The 25,541-nt window shown below is 65.6% G+C and overlaps 1 protein-coding gene and 1 long non-coding RNA gene across 3 annotated transcripts; one reads left to right on the top strand and one right to left on the bottom strand.

Moving 5' to 3' along the window:
- Positions 1 to 9,648: 9,648 nt before the first annotated feature.
- Positions 9,649 to 23,084, bottom strand: EXOC3L2 (exocyst complex component 3 like 2). 2 transcript variants are annotated; one of them, XM_051831351.3, is made up of 12 exons: positions 22,953 to 23,084; positions 19,746 to 20,289; positions 17,554 to 18,187; positions 16,121 to 16,232; positions 15,581 to 15,682; positions 15,389 to 15,489; positions 15,140 to 15,250; positions 14,696 to 14,831; positions 12,496 to 12,618; positions 12,134 to 12,289; positions 11,439 to 11,560; positions 9,649 to 10,245 (listed from the first exon to the last, which is right to left on the bottom strand). In XM_051831351.3, exons 2-12 carry the CDS (start codon positions 20,266 to 20,268, stop codon positions 9,954 to 9,956), a joined length of 2,412 nt encoding a protein of 803 aa, XP_051687311.1. In that variant the 5' UTR covers positions 20,269 to 20,289; positions 22,953 to 23,084; the 3' UTR covers positions 9,649 to 9,953. The 2 variants fall into 2 exon arrangements, with proteins under 2 accessions (XP_051687311.1, XP_051687312.1); XM_051831352.3 differs by lacking the exon at positions 22,953 to 23,084 and adding an exon at positions 20,593 to 20,729.
- Positions 12,159 to 23,273, top strand: LOC149120777 (uncharacterized). Its single transcript, XR_016225201.1, has 3 exons — positions 12,159 to 12,296; positions 13,608 to 13,706; positions 23,138 to 23,273. It is a non-coding gene; the product is annotated as an uncharacterized LOC149120777 (long non-coding RNA).
- Positions 23,274 to 25,541: the final 2,268 nt, after the last annotated feature.

Here is a 25,541-nt window from a genome sequence, read left to right as displayed (position 1 = left end):
TTTTTTTTTAAGATGTATTTATGTGTTTGAAAGTTTATAGAAAAAGAGAGAGAAAGAGAAAGAACCATCCACTGGTTCACTCCCCAAATGGCTGCTACAGCCAGGGCTGGGCCAGGCCCAAGCCCAGAGTCAAGAACTCCAGAAGCTTCCGCCGGGTCTCCCCCATGGGTGCAGGGGTCCGAGCACTCGGGCCGTCTTCCGCTGCCTTCCCAGGTGCATTAGCAGGGAGCTGGATCGGAAGTGGAGCAGCCGGGACTCGAACTGATGCCCATAAGGGATGCCGTTAGGAGGCCTAACCCACGATGCCACAACAGTGGCCCCGAAATTTTCCATAACAAAGCGTGGGGGGGGGGCAACAGAACAGCGCTTCAGTGGAGGGAGCGGGGCAGGGACTGAGCCCTCGGCCCACGGCGGTGTTCCCGTTCAGCTGCGGCTCCTGGCTCTGGCGTCCTGCCCAGCCAGGCCCTGGAAGGCAGTGGCGCCGGCTTAGGTGGTTGGGTTCTTGCCACCCACACGAGAGACCTGGGTTGAGTTCTCCTGGCGTGGGCTTCGGTCCAGCCCCGTCTGTCACAGGGAGTGAGCCAGCGAATGGGATCTCTCCATCTCTGGGCTTTTGTCTCCCAAGTGAAGATAAAGGACCCTTTAACAGCTTCAGCAGATGTAGAAATCGCTACAGAAAAGATGCTGCCGAGCCGGCGCCGTGACTCACTAGGCTAATCCTCCACCTTGCGGCGCCGGCACACCGGGTTCTAGTCCCGGTCGGGGCGCCGGATTCTGTCCTGGTTGCCCCTCTTCCAGGCCAGCTCTCTGCTGTGGCCAGGGAGTGCAGTGGAGGATGGCCCAGGTGCTTGGGCCCTGCACCCATGGGAGACCAGGAAAAGCACCTGGCTCCTGGCTCCTGCCATCGGATCAGCGCGGTGCGCCGGCTGCAGCAGTGGCCATTGGAGGGTGAACCAGCGGCAAAGGAAGACCTTTCTCTCTGTCTCTCTCTCTCTCACTGTCCACTCTGCCTGTCAAAAATAAAAAAAAAAAAAAAAAAAGAAAAGAAAAGATGCTGCCGCAGCCACGTAACAACGAGAGAACACCAGGAAACAGCTCAGGTGTAGGGAGGGGGCTCTCTCACTTTCAGAAATCCCGAAGGCCAGACTCGGGTTTCTTTTTAAATGTCCCAAAGGCACAGACAGATCACAGAGAGCAGTTCAGAGCGACGCCCATGGAAGCCACTGCGGCTGCTGTCACCCGTGGACCCCGCACAGCATCAGTGCCCCGCGTGTGGGGCTGCGGGCGCGGGAAAGGGCCCCACCCCCGTGCAGGTGCAGAGAAGCCCGCCTGCAGCCAGCCGTGGCCTGCACCGGGTCCCTGCGCCCTCGCCGCCAGCCTTGGGGGTGCCCCCAGGGCCATTCCTGAAGGGCAGAAAGGAGGCGCCGGCTCGGGAGGGCGAGGCTTGGTCTGGGCTTTTCTTTTGAGTGTTTTCTGTTACGGAACCGGCCCGTAGCCCTGTCACCGGATCCACCTGTGCTCTGTGCCCGGTGCTCACTGGCACCTACCCGCTTTCCCGTCTCCGACTGTGCGTGATGGTGGCGGAGGTAGTGCTGGGGACGTGTGGGCTCTCAGAGCCGCGTCGGGACACCGCCCCCCAGCCTCCGCGTCAGCAGCCGGCTCCCGAGAGCAGAGCCGCTGCCCCACGTACCAGCAGCACTGACCAAACCCCGGACCTTGGCCACTGACATGGACACTGGCTTTGCCCCACGGTGCAGAGCCACAGGCTGCCCGTCCTTCATCCGAGAGCTTGTAACGGATTGCTCCGTCCTTGGGCGGTCAGACTCCATACCCTGGAGGGGCTGCTGTCTGGTTTTGATCTCATCAGACGAGTGGGCGAGCACTCTGTCCACTTCTGTCCTACAGGATTTTGTGCAAGATTGGTGCCCTGTGATCGGTGCTCCATGGTCAGTGCTCCATGCTCGATGCTCCGTGGTCGGTACTCTGTGCTCCATGGTCGGTGTTCCGTGCTTGGTGTTCCATGGTTGGTGTCCTGTGGTCAGTGCTATGTGGTTGGTGCCCCGTGGTTGATGTTCCGTGGTCGGGTTTCTGTGGTCCGTGGTCGGTGCTCCGTGGTTGGTGCTCGGTGCTCCATCATTGGTGCTCTGTGCCCGGTGCTCCGTGGTTGGTTCGTGTTCACTCTGCCTCCGTGTGTGGTAGGACTCCGGCCCTGACTTTTTCTTCGTGGGAAGGTTCCCGTTGTGAGCTGATTGCTGTAATAGTTACGTAGTCGGTGCTGGTGCGTTCAGCCATGCGCAGTCTCTCCTCCTGTCCATTTCTTTTTTTTTTTTTTTTTTTTTTTGACAGGCAGAGTGGACAGTGAGAGAGAGACAGAGAGAGAAAGGTCTTCCTTTGCCGTTGGTTCACCCTCCAATGGCCGCTGCTGCAGCCGGCACACCGCGCTGATCCGATGGCAGGAGCCAGGATCCAGGTGCTTTTCCTGGTCTCCCATGGGGTGCAGGGCCCAAGCACCTGGGCCATCCTCCACTGCCCTCCCGGGCCATAGCAGAGAGCTGGCCTGGAAGAGGGGCAACCGGGACAGAATCCGGCGCCCCAACCGGGACTAGAACCCGGTGTGCCGGCGCCGCAAGGTGGAGGATTAGCCTATTGAGCCACGGCGCCGGCCTCCTCCTGTCCATTTCTGTAATCTGTGGTTCCCACGGCGGCCTGTCCGGTCCAGCCAAGCTGCCGGACGCGCTGGCGTCTGTTGCCCGTGACTTTGGAGGTGATAGTGGGTCTTGATTTCCTGAGGAGGTGCAGCGCTGTCCCGCCTTCCATTTCTTCCCTTGATTTCATCCAGCGAGAGGTGGCTGCGGTTGGATAGGACGTGGCTCCTGACCCAAGCACACGGCTGAGTGCCCAGGTTACCGAGTGCGTGGCACCGAGGGTGGGGGCTTGATGGCGTCTAGGGTGGGCCTGGTGGGAGGTGCTCGGGGCCCCGGGAGCCACAGTTCTTGGTGGGGAATTGGGCCCCACTGCCCTGTCCACCCGGCTCGCCAGGGACCCACCCTCGCCAGATGGGAGCCGGTGGGGCCGCCCCCTCCAGGGCTGTGGGATCCGGGATGAACCACACTCCGGGATGAAGTGCGTGAGCGGCTGGGTGAGGTGTGCCGCCGCGCTGCAGAAGTGTGCCCGGCAGAGGACGCTTCCCGGTCCCGTGGCGCCTTTCGGAGGACGCCCCTGCGGGCTGTGCAGCGCGTCTGCCTGGCGTCGGGCATCAGGCGCCTCCTCCTCTTTGTCCCCGCTCACTTCCCCTCTACTCTGCTCTCCCCACCGCTGGCGAACGCTGGAGGGACCTGGGGGTTTGCTTTCTCCTTTTGCTTCGTCCCCGCTCTGCACGACTTTGCCACACCTCACCGGCTCGGATGTCCTGTGGGTTCACTGTCACTCAGTCTGGAAGTCTTCAGTGGGCTCTGTGGCTTCTCCCGAGCTGTCAGGCTGTCCCCTTGACATCCCGACGTCAGCCCGCTCCGGTCTGGCCATTGCCACATGACTCTAGTTAGGCGTGGCTTCCTCCGCGGCCCGGCGCGCTGTGATGGGTGTCCCGTGGGTACCACTGAAGGTACCGTGTGCATTGCAGTGAGCTGGGCGGCTCTGGAGATTTCCATCTAGGTCAAGTTGGTTCATAGCATTGCTCAAGTCTCCTATGTTCTTACTGATATTTTTAAAGATTTGTTTATTTATTTGAAAGAGTTACACAGAGAGGACAGGCAGAGAGAGAGAGAGAGAGAGAGAGGTCTTCCATCTGCTGGTTCACTCCCCATTTTAGGCTGCAATGGCCAGAGCGGTGCTGATCTGAAGCCGGGAGCCAGGAGCTTCTTCCAGGTCTCCCACATGGGTGCAGGGGCCCAAGGACTGGGGCCATCTCCCACTGCTTTCCCAGCCACAGCAGAGAGCTGGATGGGAAGTGGAGCAGCCGGGACTCGAACCATATGCCCATATGGGATTTGGCACTGCAGGTGGCGGCTTCACTGCTGTGCCCAGGGCTGGTCCCGGTTGCCTGCCGTGGCGTCCAGACAGCCGGTGCAGTGTGCCCGCCAGGGCGGCAGATCTGCTGCCCTCCCAGCTTTCCTGTCGGTCTTTCGGCAGCATCGGGTGTCTTCTCTGACGCCATCCTGTTTCATCGTGGGCGCACTAGCGCTCGGGCTCTGCTGTTCCAGTGTGCATCCCCCACCGCTCACAGGACGTGGTGACAAAGTGACAAAGCCCCGCCCGCCGTGCACACGGCCTGGGGACCTCCCAGCAGCACCTGAGGGGACTCCCAATGTCTCTGCAAAGTGGAACTTACAAGACGAGTTTATCAGGGGCCAGCGCTGTGGCGTAGCTGGTAAAGCCTCCGCCTGTGACACCAGCCTGCTCCACCCCCATCCTGCCCCCTGCTGATGTCCTGGGAGGGCAGTGGAGGACGGTCCAAGTCCCTGGGGCCCTGCGCCCGCGTGGGCGACCTGGAGGAAGCTCCTGGCTCCTGGCTTTGGATCGGCGCAGCTCCGGCCGTTGCAGCCTAAAATGGGGAGTGAACCAGTGGATGGAAGACCCCTGTCTGTCTGTCTCTCTGCTTCTCCTTTTCTCTCTGTGTAACTCTGACTTTCCCCCCACGTGGCCGTCTCCTGTCTATCCCCACCCCTGCGTGGCTGTCTCCTGTCTGTCCTGTGCCCCAGGGCTGCCTCTGACCTTCCTGGTGGCACAGATCTGCCGGCGCTGAATTCCTTAAGTTTCACTGTGTCTGAAAAACTCTTTATTTTTGCCTGCAGCTTACTTTAAAAAAAATTGTAGTAAAATGAACTCAACATGGAATTCATCATCTTAGCCATTTAAAAAATTTTTGTTTGCGAGACAGAGGGGGTGGGGAGATAGACAGAAAACTCCCATCTGCTGGTTCCCAAATGGCTTGGGCTGGGCCAGGCCAAAGCCAGAGGCTGGAGCCCCATGCAGGCCTCTGCGGGGGTGGCGGGAGCCCAGGCTCAGGCGCTCTCACTGCCACCCCCCCCCCCCCGCTGTGCACGGGCAGGAAGCTAGAGGCCAGCTGGAGCCGGGGACGGACGCGGGATATAGCCCTGTGGGGCCAGGTGTCTAAGTGCTGGGGTAAATGCTGCATCGTCACCACCTTTACAGAATGCACCTACTTCTCTGAAAGGCAGAGTTACAGAGAGAGGGAGGAAGACACAGAGAGACCCTCCACCCAGTGGGTCACTCCCCAAACGGTGCAACGGCCGGGGCTGGGCCAGGCCACAGCCAGGAGCCGGGGGCTCCACCCGGGGCTCCCTCGCACTCGGGCCGTCTTCTTCCGCTGCCTCCCAGCAGGGAGCTGGATCGGAAGTGACTTGAACCAGGCTCCCATATGGGACGCAGGTGTCCCAAGCAGGGGCTTAACCTGGTGCGTCACGGCACGCCTCCATCAAATACAAGTCAGTCGGAAGGTTAAATAGAGCTGTTAGCCGGGGGAAGCTGGGGCGGGCGGGCGGGGCTTCCACGGCCGTTCCGCTGTCTGTGAATCTGTAACGAGGTGTAGAGAAGCTGGAAGCCTTCACAGGATGGAGGTATCACCAAATAGCTCTCTGCCCGCAGAGGAAATCAATAACGCGAAGATATCTCAAGAATCCCACAAGTATTCAGAAAGTAAACAACCGGAGGTCAGGGAAGAAACCAGAGGGAAGACAGCAGTGACCCAGGACGGAGTCGGGGCGGAAGCTCTGGGCCACGCGTGTGACTGAGTCTGACTCAGCCCGTGGGGCCGGCCTCTACGCTGTCTGTCTCCATGCCGCGCGCTCGGCGGCGTGTGGAAGTCCTGGCAGCCGGGCGGGAGCAGCCTTCCCCGGGGAACGGCGCAGCCGCACTGCGGGACGGTGTGGCAGAACACGGCGGCGCAGCAGCCCTGCACCTGCTCGCACGCCGCAGGGGAACGAGAACACGACGCACAGGACGGACGGGCGCACGGCACGGCTCGGGACGCACAGGACGGACGGGCGCACGGCACGGCTCGGGACGCACAGGACAGACGGGCGCACGGCATGGCTCAGGACCCAAGCGACAGATGGGCACACAGCACGGCTCAGACAACAGGACAGACGGGCGCACGACACGGCTCGGGACGCACAGGACAGACGGGCGCACGGCGCGGCTTGGGACGCACAGGACAGACGGGCGCACGGCGCGGCTCAGGACCCATGTGACAGACGGGCGCACAGCACGGCTCAGACAACAGGACAGACGGTGCACGGCCCGGCTGACAAGAGCCCAGCGCGGGGTGGGGGGGCAGCCGAGACAGCCACCAGCTGATGACTGTGGGGTGGGGCCTTGGGCTCCCCGTTAGGATGCCTTCGTCCTGTCCCCGCTGCGGCTCCAACTCCGGCTTCCTGCTCATGCACACCCTGGGAGGCAGTGGCGGTGGCTCGAGTGATCAGGTCCCCGGCACCCACGTGGGAGAGCTGGATTGAGTTCCTGGCTGCAGGCTTCAGCCGCAGCCCAGCCCTGGCTGTCGGGAGGGTGAGCCAGCTCACTCGCTGTCTCTCTCGCTGTGCCTCTCGAATACATGAAACTAATATATATACACACATACACACACTGAAACCACGCCTCCTGCCAGCGGTCAGTTCCCTTCCGCTGTGTGTATGTGGTTTAGCCGCAGAATGGAATATCACTCAACTGTGAAAGTCTCCCAGGCCTTCCAGCCCCGGCGGCCACTCATCCCCGCTAGCCGGCCCGTCTTGACGGCTCTTCAGTGACCCTACCCGGGGCCACACACGGCATGGAGTCTTCTGTGAATTTTTTATTCCCCTCAGCTTAATACTTTCCAAGCTCATCCACATTATAGCCGGTATTAGCACCTCATTCCTTTTCTCTTAAAGACTTATTATTTCCTGGAAGGGCAGGGGAAGAGAGAGAGGTCTTCCATCTGCTGCTTCACTCCCCAAATGGCCACGACAGCCGGGGCTGGGCCAGGCTGAAGCCAGGAGCCGGGAGCTTCTTCCAGGTCTCCCACCTGGGTGCAGGGGCCCAAGCACTTGGGCCATCTTCCGCTGCTGTCCCAGGTCATAGCAGAGAGCTGGGTCAGAAGTGGAGCAGCCGGGACTTGAACCCACTGTGCCGTAACGCCGGCCCCGAGACTAGAGCTTTCTATGTCCGACGAAGCCACTGCCTCTTCTAAGTATGCAGAAATTCTCTCCAGTGTTTCCTTCCAGAAGTCTTATGGTGTTTGCTTTTACATTTAGATCTAGGATCCATTTGAAGTTGCTTTTTGTGTAGTGGGAGGTAAGGGTTCAAGTTTATTTTTTAAAATATTTATGGGGCTGGTGTTGTGGTGCAGCAGGTTAAGCCACTGCCTGCAATGCTGCATCTCATATGAACGCCGGTTCAAATCCCGGCTGCTCCACTTCCGATCGCACTCCCTGCTAATGCACCTGGGAAAGCAGCCGGAGAGACCGCTGCATGGGAGACCCGGATGGAGCTCCTGGCTTCTGCCTGGCCCAGCCCAAGCCCTTGTGGCCATTGGGAAGTGAAGCAGCAGATGGAAGGCCTGCCTCCCTCTCTCTCTCTCTCCCCCTCCCTCCCATCACTCTGCCTTGCAAATAAGAATCTTCATAAGTAAACAGCAGGTGTACTTATCGGAGAGGCAGGCAGAGCCCACTCCCCCACCCCCGCCCGGCTCAGTGTGGACAGGACACTCTCACCCAGCGGTGCTGGAACAACCAGAAAAGGACAGTCAGACCCGCACCCCACACATCGGCAGACATCGGCTCAGAGTGGCTCGGAGGCCTGAGTGCGAGGTCCCAACTCCAGAGGTCTCCGAAGACGGACGGCAGGCAGCACCTTCAGGACGTCGGATTCGGAACAGGTTCTCCAGTGGGAGACCAAAATCAGCAGCGATGACGACGTGGGGGGTGGGTGACCTGGGGGGGGCTGGGGGGGCGTGGGCGGAGGCTGCAGAAGGGCTGGGGGGCTGGGGGGGCGTGGGCGGAGGCTGCAGAAGGGCTGGGGGGCTGGGGGGGCATGGGCGGAGGCTGCAGAAGGGCTGGGGGTGGAGGAGGAGCGCGTTGTCTCCCGTCGGGGATCTGCATGGCCGGCGTCTATGGGGGTCCAGACGCCCCCGGCGGGCACGGGCACCCTCCAGCTCTCCTGGCACGCCTCAGCTGGCACAGGGGCAGGGGGGCTGCCAGGTCTGAGCCTGCCCTGGTGCCCAGGGGGACATCCTCCCCCCCCCCCCGGCACTGCTGCTTCCCAAAGTTTTGTGCCCAGGCATCCTTTTGTTCCTAGCTGCACGTTCACTTTTTTTTGTTGTTGTTGTTGCCACAAGCTGGCGGAGGGGAGTGGAGACAGAGAAAGATCTCCTATCCGCTGGTTCACTCCCCCAGTGGCTGTCAACAGCCAGGACTGGGCCAGGCCAAAGCCAGGAGCCAGGAGCTCCACACGGGTGCAGGGGCCCAGGCACTTGGGCCACCTGCCACTGCTTTCCCACGTGCAGTAGCAGGGAGCCAAATCGGAAGTGGAACAGCCGGGACTCGAACTGGCACCCTGATGGGATGCCGGCACCACAGGCTGGGGCTGTAACATGCTGAGCCGCAGCCCCCCCCCCCCCCCGCACCCTTGCCTTTGACAACGCTGGATTATCCTGGCCCCTGCTGAGGCAGGAGCATCCGCCCCCCAGCCCCTCCACCCAGGAATGACAGCCTCTCCCCCCCCCACCCCGCTCCTTCCCGCCACTGAGTGTCCTGTTCTCATGTCCCCCTGGGGTGGGGCCTGGAGGACACTTGGCCACACCTAGGCACCCCACGCCCAGCGGGAGAGGCCAGCTCGCTGTGGGCCCTGGAGGTGGCGTGGGTGGGCGGCTCCAGGGCCCGGGAGTGGAGCTGGGGGGAGGGGAGCAGGGGACCTGGTTCCTCTTGGCGGGGTTGGGGGGAGGCACTGATGGCCGCCTCTGCTGTGGAGACCTGGAGGTTTATTCTCCGTCAGCTCCGTCCCAGCAGAGCTGCGGTCAGGACCCCAGCTCGGACAGGGGCCGCCCTGCGGCCATCTCCACCCCGCACCCCTGCCCCGCGTTCAGATGTGCGTGAGGTCCCAGTCCCAGCCCCACGCTGACCCCTGGCTGCCTCCTCCTCTCTGACTTCTCAAGGAGAAAAAAACAACAAACCCAACGCCACCGAAGCCAGGAAGCATCGATCATGCGCTGTCCAGCGCAGGCCGGAGGGGCAGGGTCAGCAGGGCGTTGACCTCAAGGTCTCCGTGAGGAGCGGGATCCGGCAGGGCTGGGGTGACCGGCTGGACAGTTTCCCACCCTGAGATTTTTCCGGCGGCAATCCAGGAGGGCGCCCCGGAGGCCGCCCTGCCCCCAGCCTCCCTGTAAGCCCAGGACGCATGGGGAGGCCCCCACGGTGGGACCTGCAGCCAGGAACACGGAGCCACAGGCGCCCTGGCTCAGAGCGGCCCAGGGCCGGCCTGGGAGCCGCACAGCGTGGGGACCGGGTGGCCGGCCACTCCTGCCCTGCACGCCCGCCTTCAGCCTCCGCGGCCCTGCTAGACAGTTGGACCCCAGCCCGGCCTCTGAGAAGCCCTTGGCCCTGGGCCCTGCCCCAGGTCCTTCCTCCCCCCCCACTCAGGACTCAGCCCTTCCTTGTGTTAAATAGAAACCTCTTTATTCTAAGTATCCAACATTCCTTACTACACTGGATTGGGGCCAGACCTTGAGGTGAGGGGAAGGGGGGGGGGGTTGGAATATTTCTGTAGACTTCCAGAAGGCCACCCCCCACTCCACCCCTGCCCCAGGCTGTGGCGGAAGGGGGTGCTGGGAACCCGGCCTCGGTTTCCCTCCTCAGGGGGCAGGGCTCTAGGGAACCTCTGGGGGGGAGGGGCTTGCGGGCCGCATGGGAGGGCGGGGGGGGCGTCAGCAGCAAAGTGGGGGCACTGAGGCAGAATGAGGCCCCTCAGTGCTGGGCCCGGGACCGCATGGGGGACAGGGGCCGGGGCCGCAGGGGCAGACAGGCGAGGCGGGGCCTGGACAGCCGGCTGAGCGGCAGGCGGCCCAGGAGGAAGGGGAGGCCGAGGCAGAAAGATGGGCGGGGCACGGGGATGTCGGCGAAGAAGGCCCGGTCCCGCGGCGGGGGCAGGGCTCCCCCGTCGGAGAGCTCCAGGTCCCGGGCCACGGCCAGGATCTCCTGCCGGGCCGCGGTGTTGTGCAGGCCCCGGATGTCCAGGAGGGCCGCCACGTGCTTCTGCCTGGGGGCGGAGGAAGGAGCAGGTGCATGGGGTCCGGGGTCCATCCATCCCCAGCGTCTGGAGCCCCGCATCTCTGACACCCCCTCGCCCGCCGCTTCCAGATCCTCCCTCTTACAGTTCCAGACCCCTCCCCTGCAGGCAGAGCCCCCTCGGGACTCTCCCCTTTGCCCTCACCCCAAACAGCCCCCCAGTCATGGCCAAAATCCTGCCCAGTTCCAGAAGCTTCATCCGGAACTCGAGATTCTCAAGCTGGACTCTCTTTGGGACCCTGCACCCGCAATGGCCTGGGAACCCTCCAGTCACCCCCAGCCCATTCCCAGAGCCCCACCGCAGGGCCTCCCTCCCCCCAGCGCGGGGCTGCAGCCTCCACCCACCCCTGACAGCAACGCCCGGAACTTCCAGGCCACACTCAGCCCGGGAGTCCTCCCCACAGGCAGAGTCCGGGGTCTTCAGCCCCTCCCTCAGCCCACCTCACCTGGGTCCAGGGAGGGAATCCCCCCGCCCCCAAATGCTCATCCCAAACTTGGCCCAAGAACCTTCCAGAACCAGCAGGCCCCGGACACCCATTCTGTAATTGCCCCTCCTGGGCTTGGCTTCAGGTTCAAGTGCAGGGCCCCAACCCAAGGTCCCAGCTCAGGGGCTCCGGCCTCGCTCCCAGGCCTGCGGGCTCTGTGTCTCCCAGCGCCCCCCTGCCCCAGCTGCCCTGGGCTCTCGTGTTTCAGAGTCCACCTCGGCTGCCAGCTGGGTTCACGCCGCGGCTTTGCCACCTGCTGATGTGGGGGATGAGCCGGCCGGGTAAGCGGCTGGTGCAGGTCTACCATGAGCATAGCTACTTGTATCAATCGAGGAAACCGAGGCACGGTCACGTGGAGAGGAAGTGGCCCGCGCCGGCCGGTGCCCGTGCGTGTCCCCGCGTCCCCACGGCTCCCTGCCGGGCCGGCCCTTCCTGCCGCCGGCGGGCCCCGCTCCCCCTGCCCTCGGCTTCCTGTGACCGCCTGTTTGTTTGTGAGCTCCGGTGGCAGTGGCGGCCGCGGTGGCGGCGGCAGGAGAAGGAGGGAAATCGTATTAATAATGCCTCATCCCAGCAGGAAATGGCCGGCAGACACGCTCCCCGCTCCCGCCCGCGCCCACCAGGCAGGAAAGGCGGGCCAGCTGCCAGGGCCCGCGGGCGGCGGGCGGGAGGCGCCTCTCACCTGATGTCTGGGTAGTCCCGCACCAGCACCCCCACTTCCACCTGGATGCTGGGCGTGTCTTCCAGCTGCAGGACTTCGGCCAGGTGCGGCACCACGTTGTCCAGCCACGAGGCCTGGGACTCCTGCGGGGAGGACCCGGCTCACTCTTGCCCCCACGGCCCCCTCCCAAGTTGCGGCCCCGATCTGCTCGCGCCCCTCCCGGCCTCAGCTTGCCCATCTGTAAAAGGGCACCGGCTGAGAGAAATCCATAACACAGTTTTCTCCCAGTTTTGCTGATAACCTGGAACTCGAAACCAATGCCAAGTCTGCAAAAATGTTAACCGCTGGGGGAGACAGGAGAGGAGCCCTGCACATGACTCTACCATGATCGCAAAAGTTTTTCCAATAAAGAGGGCCAAGGGCTTCAGCCCAGAGCCCATAGAAGAGCAGCCGAGTGCAGTGCCGGCCCCGCTGGGGTCTGGGGCCCCGTGTGTGCCAGGGGTCCCGGGGCGCCAGCTCTACCAGGGACCGTCTGGGGCTTGGAGCGGAAATCAAGGGGGGAGGGGCCCTCATTCCCGAGGCGCTCCCCTCCCCCTGCAGGACGCTGGCGGTGGCGCGTGAAGGCACGCCTCGGGTCGCCTGCTGCCCGGGACCCAGCGCCGGGTGAGGCTCCCATCCTAAAAGCCCTGCGCCCGGGGCCCGGAGCCCGCACTGACCAGGCGCCGGAACAGCCTCTGCAGCTGCGCCGCGTCCTCGCGGAGTCTCCTGGCCACGCGGCTTCGGGTCCGCGCCGAGCGGCAGCGCAGGCGCCCGCGGAGCAGGGGTCGCACGTACTGGACGAGCGCCCGCCGGTGCAGCTCGGCCACCAGCGTCTGGACGGTGAGAGAGCAGGGGTAGGAGCCGCGCCCGCCCGCCCCCTCCCCCAGATCGGCCCCCCGACTCCCGCCGGGTGACCGTGCCCTGGCCTTCCAAGCCCTCCCCGGCCTCCGCCGTCACCCCCTACCGGGGTCCCCGCAAGTACTGCCCAGCCCGCGCCCCCTCCCGCCACCGCCGCCTCCGCAGCCCCCCGCGGGCGCACCTGATACGGCTCATCCTGCATGCGGCGCAGCGCCAGGGCCTGCGCGCCCAGCGTGCTCACCACGCCGTCCAGGGCCTCCGAGCTGCTCAGCCACTTCCGGCGCATGAGCTTGCTGAAGTGCGGCTGGTGGGACGGGGTGGGGGGGGGGGGGGGCAGGGCCGTCACGGCTCTGCCCCCTCGAGGCACTGTCCACCCTCACCCGGGACCGCGTTCCCGAGACCCTGCCCCTGCGCCGAACCGGAGCTGTGCAGGGCTGGAGACCAGCGGGTAGGAGCCGGCCGCCATCCAGCCCTTCCGGGACCCTCAGTGACCCGCCAGGCAGGGCTGGTGGGGGCCCCAGCCGCTCGCCAGGGCAGCGGGGAGCCAGGGCAGCGAGAGTGTGGGGTTTGTGCTTTACCAGGGAGGCTGGAGGCAGGAAACGGGGGACATGGGGGGGACAGGGGATCCAGGTGGGAGGACTCGCAGGTGTAGTGAGTGACCACCTGGGGAGGGGGCAGCCGTGGGAGGAGCCACAGTGAAGGGCCTAGCTGCGGAAGCGCTCCCCCTCCAGAGCCCGGTTCCTGCTCTCATCCGAACCGAACCTCCAAAAACGGGGCCTGAGGGGACACCCGGATGCCGCCTCCCGGGGCGCTCCCCGGCCCGATGCTCACGCATGCGCACACGCACACGGGCGCCTCCCATTCCACAGCCTGCCACTCTCCCCTGCAACACGGCTCTGCGTGTGTGCACGCCGCCTGGGCCTCTGGCCCTCTCCCTCTGAGTCCTCACCCCGTCGCCCCGCCTCTCTCTCCGGGCTCCCTTGTCGGTCTCCCCACGCTCCTGCCCCTCCCCAACCTTGCGCGGGTGGGCGTTGGCTGATGAAGGCCTACGCCCTTGTGTAGTGTGTGTGTGACCCAGCGGCTGCTCGCCGGGGCCCACGACCACAGCTCAGCACCTCACTGCTTTCCCACAGCCTCCCACAAGCCGGGAGCTCCTGTCCCCACTTCCTGGACCTGGGCAAGGAACCAAGGCTTCACCCCGTTCCCAGCAGCCCTCAGGCCCCTCCTCGCTCCCTTGCACACACATGCGTAGCCACTCTAGGCGTTCAGCAGACACTGGCTGACCCTTTTCAGGGGGCGCAGAACCGCCGGGAACTTAGAGACGGACAGACAGACTCCTCGCACAAGACCACCAGGAGCCAGCGCTGCCGACACCTGCCGTGCACCTGCCAGGTATGCGGGTGGCCGTGCCGGGTCTGTCCGTTTAGAAGGATGCCTTCTCCTCTGGGGGGATGGGTTCATGGACAAAACGACAGGGTGCATCCCCCAGCTCTGGCTGCTGACGCCTGCCCCCAGCCGCTGGCCATGCTGGGAGGAGCAGTGATGGCTCCCGGGACCGACTCGGCCCCTGCCAGCCACGTGGGAAACCTGGATGGAGTGCCCAGCCCTGGCTGCCGCGGGCATTTGGGGGAGTGAACCAGAGGATGGCGGCTCTCCCTCTGCCTTTCCAAAAAAAAAAAAAAAAAAATTACTAATGAAAAATAAAACAAAATTCCATCGAGGAGAAGGTGCGGGGGGAGACGGAACAGCACCAGCCGCAACAGACACTGGTGGAGCTGGCCGATGTGTCCACGGGACCATCGGTCACCGCTTACTTTGGGCACTTGTGTTTAAAATTTTCCACAATAACCCCCAGGGAAGGCTTGCAAGAGTTGAGCGAGGGCATGGCAGATGCGAAGGGCCTGAGGCAGGAATGTGTTAGCGGCAGCAAGGGGCTGGGGGGGCTGGAGAGGAGGAAAATGGGAGGGGGAGGAGAAGGAGGGGGGCTGTGCTGGCCCGCTCTGGGCGACCCTGGAGCAAGGAGGGGACTGTGGCAGAAAGGGGACAGCTGTGCCAACGGGGCCGGCCACACACGCTGCTCACTCCCAGGTATGTCCCCCCACCTGCCTTCAAACCCACTCTTGAGATGGGGGGGCTCCAGCAGCCTGGGCAGGGGTTTGGGGGACCTCAGTGGGGAGAGGCTCTTCCCGAACCCCAAGCTTCTCCCCCCGCCGAGGCTCCCTGGCCGTGTCCTCCCACCTCTTCCTTCCTCCACCCCCCTGCCCCCCCAGCAGCCCGGCCTCGTATCACCCCCACCCCTGCCCGCTTCCCGAGCATTGAGTCACCAGCTGGGGGGAACTGCGGGCTGGGGGTGCTGCCCTGGGGGCCCCTGCCCCCCTCACCTGGAGCTCCTGGAACAGCAGGTCGGCCAGGACCCGGTGGCACAGCCCGGTGACGCGGTCCAGGGCACAAGCCGAGGCCTCCCGGGCCGGCTCACTCTCAGGGGGCCCCACCCTGGCCAGGCGTTCGGCCAGAGCCCTGTGGGGATGGCAGAGCCGAAGGTCAGGGGACCCCAGTATCTCAACGCGGTGCCTGGGTGGCCGCCCCTCAGGTGGCCGGGTGCTGTGGGGAGCAGGAGGGACGCTGCCTGGAGGTTGGAGGCTTGTGGGGGGGCATCTGGGGGGAGGTCCGGGGTCTACTGGGGCTCGGCCTCTGACTGTGAGGCGCCCCAAGACTGACTCCAAAACGGGACAGCTGTGAGATCCTCCCTTGCTCACAGCCGGGCCCCTCGCAGGGCCAGCTGTCACCGGGACGGCCCTCCCCCGCACCCCCCCCCGTGCGCGCACCTCAGGGGGGGCCCACAGTTGACCAAGGCGATGGTCCTGCTGATGTAGGTGTCGGCCGGCAGCTCCCGGACTACTGGGTTCTCGTGGAAACGCTCCACCCGCTGCTGGAAGCTGGGGGGTGGGGTTGGGCAGGTGGCGCTCAGGGCGGGGGGCCGGGGGCGGGCTGCCATCCCTGCTCTGCCCCCTTCATCATCGTCGTTGTCATCACTCCCTTCTCTTGGGTCCTGGGGCGCGGCCCGGGCCCCCTACCTCTGCAGGAACTCCGCCAGCCCCCCCAGGCAGCAGTAGGCCATCCGCTCCCCGAACTCCTGGCTGATGCGGGGCGCCCGCTCCGTGTGTTCTTCCAGCAGCTGGGGCGGGTCGGAGGTGAGAGGAGATGAGGAGGGGGCCGTGCAGCCCCCGCCCCCGCCCGCGCGCTCCGCCCAGGCCCCGCCCTCCTACCTCGCACACATCCTGGGCCAGGTTGCAGGGGGGGTCCTCCGGGCTGCCCCAGTGCTCCTCGTCCTCCTGCAGCACCCGGAGGAGCGCGCCCCGCGTCTGAGCCTGGAGGGGGAGGGGACACGGGCTGAGCTGGGGGCTGCCGGGGCTCAGGCTCGCTCGTCCCGCCACCCTGACGCCCTTGGCCTCCTCCGATTCCACCCAGGAGCTCTGAGCGCCTGCTCTCGGGGTGGTGGTGGGGAGAGGCTGCCCGCAATAGCTCGTCTGGCCCTGCGGCTCGCTGTGTGGGTGACTTGGAGCTGCTCCCAAGCGAGGGGGTGCAGGCTGTGGGTTTCACTGTTCCATGGTTTTCCGTCTCTGACCTAAGGCTGCATTCTGCCAATTCTAGGAAATCTGGTTTGCATGGCTGGGGGCGGGGCAGGTGGCCAGGCTGGGGCTGCTCTGGGCAGCAGGTGCACAGGGCCCTTGGGCCAGGCCCCTGGATGGCGGGCCCCCTCTGCAGAGTCTCCCTCCCCCGCTGTGCGGAGCCCCCACCCCGGGTACCTTCACGTCTGTGACACATTCATCCTCCAGACCCCGCAGGGTGCCGGCGGACAGGAGGGGCCCCAGCTCCCCATTCTCCAAGGCGACCATGTCCACCAGCCCTAGGACCTCCCTGGGTGTGGACGAGAGAGAGAGAGAGAGAGAGAGAGAGAGGCTGGGCTGGGCACGGGGACCCAGCCCCACCCCTCAGCCCCACCGTGCCTGCGGCCTGGGCCACTCCCTTCCTCTCCCTAGGCCAGCCCTGCTCGTCCTGAGAGGAAGTCTCTGGACCCACTGCTCCCCTGGCTCCAGGCCTCTGAGTCAGCTCCGTGATGATGGTGTCCGGGCAGGGCTTGGGCTGGTGTCCGGGCAGGGCTTGGGCGTCTGACAGGCGAGGCCCAGCCCCGGGGGGTGCTCCTGCCCGCCTCCGCTCCTAGGCCCTGCCTGCCGCACCTGGCCTCAGTGCGCCCGCGCCCCCCTCCCACTCCAGTGCCTGTCCTGGCCCGTGCACCGTCCTGGCTGCTGCCCCCTCCGCCCACCTCCATCTGGACCGGTGAGAAACACCACCTCCCTACAGATCACACCTAGGCCGTGGCCTCATCCCGGGAGAGCGTCGTGGCCTGCATGTCCACGTGGCGGCTCTGTGATTTACAGCAGCCTGGTTTTGTTGGGGGAACCACCCACCCTCGTCACCCTTCCACCTGTGATTTGGGTGTGGCCAACTCCCTCCACCCAATTCCAGCCCCTGGCTGCAGGCATGGGAGTTACAGGACCCAGGAGGAGGGGAGTGAATGCTACAGTTACAGCGCCCAGGCTGTGAGATCCCCAGAGAGGATGAGCCTAAGCCTAAGCCTTGGGCTGCACAGGTGCGCCAGGACTAAGGCCCTGGGGCAGAAGTCGCTAGAAACTCCCAGGTCCTGACCTAGAAGGGTTGGCATCGCTAACAATGCCCTAGGATCTGCAGGCAGCAAGTGAGGCTGGGGGGGGGGGGCAGAGTCCTGAGAGGCAGCAGTGGCTTCCTGGGTTCAGTCCCCGACTCTGGCTCCTGCCCCCAGCTTCCTGCTAATGCAGACCCCGGGACCAGCAGTGATGGTCCCAGCCCCGGGATTCCTGGCCTGAGCTCCCTGTGCAACCCCCCCCCCCCCCCCGGTCCTTTCTCCCTCTCACTGTCATGGGCTGCGGGGGTCAGTGTTGAGATCCTGGGAGCCTGGCGCTCAGGGCCCAGGTGTGGGCGGATCCCACAGGTGCTGAATCCCAGTGTTAAGTGCTGGCCTGGCTGAGTTGCCAGGGACCGGGAGGTTGGAGCCGCTCAGGCAGGGTGGGCGGTCCTGAGAGTCTAGGGTTGTGGGGGCGGGGAGGGCCCGTGGTGAGCTGGTCCCAGGTCCCTGGGCTCCGAGGCAGCTGGGGCGTGGGGTTGGGGATCGGCGCGCCCTCGGGCGTCCTGTCCCGCTCACCTGGGGTACACCTGGTTGTGCCAGTGCAGCAGCGCGTAGCGGTCAGCCAGCGGCAGCCGCCGGCGGGCGGACGCCCCCAGCCACTCGGCCAGCGCGCCGTGGTAGCCGCGCAGGTAGACGCCGAAGGCGCCCAGGCCGGCGGGGTAGGCGGGCGCCAGGCGGCCCCGCACCACGGCCATATCTTCCAGCAGCCGCGCCCGCAGCGCCTCCAGCTGCCCGGCCAGGCCCCCGGGCGCCCCGGGCGCCGCCGCCTCCAGGCGCTCCCGCGCCGCGCGCGCCACGGCCTCGGCCCAGCGGGCGCGCAGCTTGCGGGCCGCCGCGGGCCCCCGGCGCCCGTCGGCCGCCTCCTCCTGCACCAGCACCTGGCCCAGCTGCGCCACGGCGCCCGCCCCGGCGCCCGCGCCCGGCCCGGGGCCCGCCAGCGTCTCCCGCACCAGCGCCCACAGCTCGCGCTGCAGGGCCTCGTACAGCAGCGCCACGTCCCGCGCGCGGCGACCTCCGCCCGCGCCCTCGGCCTTGGGCGGCCCCGGGGCGCCGCCCCCCGACGACGCCAGCTCCTCGGCCTCCAGCTCCAAGATGTGCTCATCGGCCCGCGCGAGCTCGCGCTGCTGGATCAGGCTCAGGATCTCCAGCACTGTGGGGGCGAAGCGGGAGGTCAGGGGCCGAGGAGGGGGCAAGAAGGAAGCGGGGGGGGGGGGGGCGGAGGACGCCGGGCTGGCGAGGAAGAGGGGTGGGGGAGGGGAGCCCAGACGTGGGGAGGAGGCGGGAGGGGAGCCGAGGGTTTCAGGGAGTTGGGACATTGAGGGGTTGGGGCGGGAACGGGACAGGGGTTCAGGGATGGGGGCGGGGGCGAGCTGGAGACTTGGAGATGGGAGCGGAGAGGGAGCCCAAAGCTGGGGTCATCAGTGGCCCTCCCGCGAGGTCAAGGCTACCCCGGGAATGGGCCAATGCAAGGCCTCATGTGAATGGGGGGGTGGTCCCACGGCCCAGGGTTACCCTCCACACCTCCACCCCCCTCCGCTTCCTCCCTGGCAGAGGAGCGATTTCCTGGCCGGCGCTATTTCTGCCCATCCGTTTCCAGAAGGCGGGGGCTCCCGTCACCCCCTGCTCACCCCCCTGCCGTGCCCTCCCAGTCCCCCGGGAGCTGGGGCTGAAATAGCCTTTGGCCAGGATGTAGAGGGCATCGGAGGACAGAGGGGGCGCTGGCGAGGTCCCCGGGGAGTTGGGTGGGGGGAGGTGCAGATGGGGCGGGGCGAGGCAGTGGAGGCGGGGCTGGGGAGGGTGGGGTGGAGGGGAGACGGTCAGGGTCAGGGTGAGGTTGGGGTGGGGGTCAGTAGAGGGGGCTGGGGACTTGTGATGGTGCTGGCGGTGGAGGTGAAAATGGGGACAGGAGGGGACTGAGAACAGGAGGCAGGAGTGGGGCTGGGGGGGGAGCAGTAGGAGGGGCCCAAGGGGAGGCAGGAGGGGGCTGGGCTGGGGACAGTCCAGAAAAGACACGGAGAACCACATCAGGGTGTGGGTGGGAATGGGGTTGAGGATGGAAGTGGGGTGCTGTGAGGGGAGCCGTGTCCCTCCCCCAGAAAAGAAACACGTGGAGTCCTCACCCCCATCCCACCTACAAGTGAGTGAGGTCAGAGGGCAGACCCAGATCCCTCTGTGCCCTACAGAAAGTGACAGAAGACAGCAGGTGCCAGAAGCCAGGGAGAGGCAGGGCAGGGTGGCCGGCAGGTGGCTGGGGGCCGTGGCCGTGATCTTGTGTTTCAGAGGCAAGGGTTTTACCACCACCCGCTTCGTGGCGTTCTGGAACGGCCAGGGATGGATTTGGGGGTGAAGGTGCAGAGGTTGGGCACGGGAGGGTTTAAAGGTCAAGACTGGACATGGGTTGAGACAGGAAGTTGAAGGTGGAAGTTGGGCTGGAGGCTTAGGGTTGGGGTCCAGGTTCCAAGTGGGATGGACAGGAAGAAGGGGTTAGGGCTGAGCTAGGCTGGGGTGGAGAGTGGGGCTTGGAGGAGGCGGGACCACAGTTGGGGCTCACTGGGGTGAGGTTGATGATGGCAGAAGGGAGGGGCTGGGGCAGGGGAGCACCTGGAGCTGCAGGTGGAGGGGTGTGGTGAGGCGTGGGGCGGGTAGGAGGAAGGAGGTGGGAGATGCCAATGGCCTGGGTCTCTGGTGGGGCCGGGGGTGCCACTCACCTGACAGCGGCTCCTTCATCTTGGGGGGCTCTGGGACCTTGGGCGGGGGCTCAGGAGCTGCCTCACCCGCAGGCACCACCCTCTCGGCCAGGGAAGCCCGCTGGGGCCTGGGCCCCCGTCCCAGTCGCAGGAAGGCCAGCCTGCGGGCAGCCTCGCCGGTCGCCTCCTCCTCGCCGCCGCCGCCGCTGTGACCTCGGCTGCCCTGAAGCCGCGCCAGGAGGCCGAAGTCCGCCGAGCTCCTCCGTAGCCCTGGGGCCAGCACCCGGCCCAGGAAGGAGCGGGGCTGCCCGTCCCCGGGGCTGCCCGCCCGCCGGCCTGGGGACCAGCCCAGCCGGAAGGGGGCCAGGCCGGCCAGCTTCTCCAGGGTGGCGCGGCGGCGACAGGAGGGCAGGCTCCCCAGCTCCCGGACCTCATCCTCCAGCGCCGGAGCTTCCTCAAAGGGGTTCCGAGAGGACCGGAGGGGCAAGGTCCCCGCCCGGGGCACCTTGGGCTCCGTCACCCCGAGGCTCTTCAGGATGGGCATCTGGACGGCGTCGGTGGGCACCTGGGGAAGGCAGTGGCCAGCGGCCGTGTTGGCGGCACTGAGCGGACCTGGCTTTGCGGACCAGGCTCTGGCCTGGCCGTCCTTTCAGTCCGCACAGTCCTGGGAGTTGGGTCCCCGATTTGCTGGTGGGGTGGCCGAGGGTCGGAAGGGAGAGGCACCTGCCTAACTCCCCCAGGGATTCGGGGACCGAGGCAGGATTCGCACCCAGACCTGTCTGAGTGCAGCGCCCAGCGCCTTCCAGAAGGTTCCACCCTCAGACCCTTCCCTGCCAACTGCTGCCCGCCCAGCGCCAGGACAACACACCTGGTTCGTGAGTGGCCTTGGGCGCCCCCACCCCACAGTCGCTCAGCAGCCAAGGGCAGAGCCTGCTTCCTTTACCCCACCCAGCGCGAACCTGCGGCAGGCAGACCCTCAGGAGGGAAGAGGGGTTCCGTGCCTGCCTGGGGCTGGGGAGTGGCGGCCGGTGCATGTGGGGCTTCCTTTGTAGTGGGGGAGGGGGGGTGCAGGGCAGGCAGGGGGAGGAGCAGCCTCGTGGACATTTCCAGTGCCACGGAAGCGCACGCCTCTGGGTGCTTCAGAATCCTGCGGGCTGCGTCTGTGTTTGCCGTGATCCGAACAAAACTTCCTACCAGGTATCTGCAGGCCCCGGGTCTCAGCGGCGGCCAAGTCACTGAGCCTGTGCGCTCAGACGGCTCCCAGCTTCCCTGCCCACATCCCCTACCCCTCCGCGCTCCCCGGCCCCCACTCAGCACCTCCAAGGTGATGAGGACCCTGCTGCCACCCGTGCCCCCCACCCTGCAGGAGCTGGCAGCCGCCCCACGCCCTCTCCTCCAGGAAGCCCTCCCTGACTCCCAAGTGTGCTCTCGGGACTCCCACGGCTCCCACCCCCACCCCCCAGGCACTCTACGTGGTCACTGTCTGTGAGCTCCGGGAGGCCAGGGCTGGGGCTCCCTCGGTCACCACTGTGACCCTGGCTCCCCGCACAGGGCAGGCACTCGGGGAATGGGTGCTAAACAGGAAGCAGAGGAAGGAAGGAGGCAAGATGCTCATTCCTTGGGTGGGGAGGAGGAGGGGAGTGGAATGGCAGGAGGTCAGTAGGGAGCAGGCCACACAGGGCCCGGAGCCCAGGGCCGGGGTCTGGGCTTCCTCCCCGGGCTGTGGCAGCCACGCAAGGGACCGTTCTGGAGAAACAGTGTGGAAACAGAAGCAGCGAACGCCCCGTGCCGCGACCCGGGCTACACCCAAGGCACACGTTCGCTGTGGTTGGGGTCGGGGTCTCTCGGTGGTTTTGTTCTGTTACGGACACAAGCCTTGCACGTGCCCTGTGGGACCCCGGACACCGCTCCCTGGTCCCAAGGACGCCGTCTGCGCCCACGCAGTCTCCACTCACTGCCCGCCTGCCCAGGGCGCTGCCTGTCTCTGGTCTCCGTGCACATGGAGCCCCGCCCTCTGGCCCGTGCTTGCTCCCCTCACGCCCCGGGAGACATCTCTCCGTGGACCCTGTGGCTCTAGTTCTAGCTTTTAGGTGCCGTGTACTATTGCACCACGTGACTCCCACGCCCTGGTGTCGGGAAAGCCGAGTCCGCGGGTCTGCCTACTGGTGGGCCAGGCAGGGGCAGGGTTGCACAGGTGTGCGGGGGTTGGGGGGCCTGAGCCGGCCAGACTGTGGGAAGCCGCACGCACTGCGCTGTCTACACCCCAGCAGCCGCTTCTCAACCCTCCTGCTCCGTGGACCTCCAGTTGCTGGCCCACAGGGTGGCGTCACCTTGGCAGCCCCTGACCTGGAGCAGCCCGCCCTTGTCCTTTGCCCTCCAAACTGGCTTCCACCTGCCTCCTTCCAACGGTGGCGGTGCCGCCGTCTCCCAGAACTGGCTCCCGCACGCTCGGCCGTCGCTGCTGAAGTCGGAGTCGCTCCCGTGGGATTTGACATCCCCCCCCACTCCCCACCCCAACCCCCAGCTGGTGCCAGCATCTTTCCCAAACCGGATCCAAAACCCACAAACTATTCCCAGCACCCCCAAACCTGGCTGCGCGCTCCCCTTCCTGGCTGCTCACGCGCCCTCGGCAAACGTTCGCCGACATCCTGCCCCCTCGCCTGCCTGCGGGTGCCCGGCCCCTGACTCACTTCCGAGGCATCCCTGGAGCCCCCAGCCTCCGGCTCCCGCAGGATGTCTTGGCCACCAGGGCTTCCCTCCGCGGCCCCTCCTCCCCCACCTTGCAGCCCGGGCCCCAGCCCCCGCGTCGGAGAACGGTCCTTCTGCACAGACCGCACCGCGTGGCCCCAGCCCGGCGCAGCCAGATTCGTCTCACCCCGCCTCGTCCCCGCGCCCTGCTGTCTCTCTGCCATCGTCTCCGAAACCCCGTGCCCCGGGATGGCAAGCGCTCAGCCCCTTCCCATCTGAACCTGGGGGACACGAGACGCATGGCTCTGCTCGCTTGGTGGCCCCCACCCCGGGCTCCCTCGCAGCCTCTGCGGTCCCCAGAGCCCCCGCTGTCTCCCCTGCGCCCTTCCTCCTGCGCCTGTCCCCTTTCTGCCCTCTGGCTGGCACCCACCGGGCCCAGCCCCCAGCTTCTCGGCCCAGCTGCCCCCGGCTGCCCACTGCAGGCAGCGCCTCTTCCCAGGGGTCTCTGGGTGGGGGGCTACGTCCTTCCCGCACACTCACCTCTGTCCTCCGCACGGTCCGTCTGTCCCCGCTGCTCTCCCGTGTCCTGGCCACCTCGGCCAGCACTGCCAAGAGCTTGGATCTGCTGGGGAGGGGGGACTTGGGGGAGGACAATTTCCTGTCAGGAAACCCCTCCCTCTCTGGGCCAGGGGCGGGAAGGCCTCATTATCTGTCTGCCCTTTTAGGCCAGGCTGCGGTTGGACTGGGACGGGCCCCACCCTCGCCCTCGCCGGCCGGAATCCGCCGGCCCCGCCTGCTCTTCGCGCCTCTCGAGGTGCCAACACCATCCTGGGCACCCCAGGGAGACCCCTGCGCTGGACGGCAGCCCACAGCGGCCCTGTGCGGCCGGCCGAGCCCCAGGCCTTTGAAAAACAGCTGGGTGGGTGTCCCAGGGGAGCCTGCTGGGGGGGGGACCTTTAGCAGGGAGCTCTGCTGGCCCCAGAGGCTGGGGGTGGGGGCCCCTGGTAGGACCCCCCCAGCTCCTTTGTCCCTCCCTGTTCCCGCTGAGGTCTCCTTGCACAGCACCTGCCCCCTCTGGGAGGAGCAGGTGCCTCTGTCCCCCCCCCATGCCAGCTCAGCCACGCAGATTTTTATAAAAGATTTATTTGTTTGAAAGGCAGAGTGATAGGAGAGATGAGAGATATCTTCCATCTGCTGGTTCTCTGCCCAGTGGCTGCCCGCTGAGGCCAAAGCCGGGAGCCTGGAGCTCCATCTGGGGTTCCCACGTGGGAGCATCTGGGCCGCCCTCCACGGGGCGTTAGCAGGGAGCCGGAGGGGAAACAGAGTGGCGGGGGCTCGGACTGGTGCGGGCGCCCCTGCTGCAGCTCCCTGGCAAAGCTTGCTCTGTGCCCTGGGTGCACGCCTGGTGCCCCACAGGCGCTCCTCGGGCAGGACTCCCTGGGGACAGAGTCGAGGGCGAGCCCGGCTTTCCGACTGAGGTGGCTGCTCGGTCTCTCAAGGTCCTGACTGGGGGGGGGGGGGCGGCGCTCACCGGCTCAGGCAAAGCTGGGGTTCAGGGGTCATGGCCCCTCCCCCACCCCAGCGGCGGGAGCTCTGTGGGCACAGGAGTTGGGGGAAGTCCTCAAGGACAGTGGGCTGGGGGGGAGGGGCAGGGCACCAGGGACCGCTGCGGGATCCACGGCCTCCCTGCTTAGTTTCTCTGGACACTCACACACCGTAAGATACACGGTTTTAGGCGCGGGCTTCGTGACTTCAGTGCGGCTGCCATAGCCACTAATTCATCAGCCCCCCGGGAAATCTCATCGCTATGAGCAGCCACGGAGCCACAGAGCCACGCTCCATCTCTGGGGACATTTCATGCCACCGGAGTCATGTGGTAAGCGTCTGATTTTCAGTGAACAAAGCATTTTATAAATAAATGATTTTTAAAAGTTTTACATTTATTTGAAAGGCAGAGAGAGACAGAAAGATCTTATCCCCTGGTTTATTCCCCAAATGCCACCGACGGCTGAAGCCAGGAGCCTGGAGCCCAATCCAGCCCTCCCACGGGAGCGGCGGGGACCCAGCCAGCACCTGCTGCCTCCCGCGGTGCGGGGACTCGAACCTGGGCACCCGGAAATGGATGCAGGTGTCTCAAGTGCGGGGTCGTCACAGCTGCACCAGACGCCTGCCCCAAAACTGTGTGTTCAGGATTCATCCACTTTGTGGTGTTCTCCCGACCCGGGTCTGGGAATAACGCGGGGACAAAGCGGGGGTGCTCTGCTGCCCCCGTGTGGCCTACAGGAGAACTGCGGTTCTCCGCTGGGAAGGGCAAGGACTCAGCCTCCAACGTGCTCACCGGGAAGACTGGGGTCCGAAAGCTTCTAGAATCCCACCCTAAACGTCTGCCTCCGCTCCTGAGACTCCTCGGGCTGAGCGATGATGCCACCACGTAGGAAGGTCCAAGCCCACCCGAGGCACGCTTTCATGTGCTCTCATGGGGGCGCTGTGGGCTAAGCCGCCGCCTGCAGTGCCAGCATCCCTTATGGGTGCTGGTTCAAGTCCTGGCTGCTCCTCTTCCGATCCAGCTCTCTGCTGTAGCCTGGGAAAGCAGTAGAGGATGGCCCAAGTGCTGGGGCTCCTGCACCCGCGTGGGAGACCTGGAAGAAGCTCCTGGCTCCTGGCTTCGGATCGGCGAAGCTCCGGCCATTGTGGCCAACTAGGCAGTGAACCAGCGGATGGAAAACTTCTCTCTCTCTCTCTCCTTGTCTCTCCCTCTCTGTGTCTAACTCTGCCTCTCAAATAAATAAATAAATTTTTTTTCCTTAAAGAAAAAAGAAAAAGCGTGTTCTTGTTGCCTTGATGCGCCACTGTCCCCGGGGGTTAAGAGCCCATGTCCTGGACGCGTTGGGGCAGCACTGGATGCAGACCTCCGCACTGCACTCACTGGCTGCCTGTCACTCTCCCAGCTTCCTCGTTTGTAAATGGGGCCGATGGTCCAATCTATGTGGGACCAAATCCACGGACGCCACTTCTCGGCCAGGTGTCTGGGGCGGGGCAGGGCGGAGGCGGGAGACCCGGCTGTCGCATCTGATAACTGCCATGGTGTCTGTATTCCCCGGGCAGGCAACCAGACGACCCCGACGACAT

This window comes from Oryctolagus cuniculus, chromosome 18 (assembly GCF_051225735.1).
Source record: "Oryctolagus cuniculus isolate XC-2025 breed Fujian yellow rabbit chromosome 18, ASM5122573v1, whole genome shotgun sequence".
Classification (NCBI taxonomy): domain Eukaryota; kingdom Metazoa; phylum Chordata; class Mammalia; order Lagomorpha; family Leporidae; genus Oryctolagus; species Oryctolagus cuniculus.
This window is presented reverse-complemented; position numbering and strand designations above follow the sequence as displayed.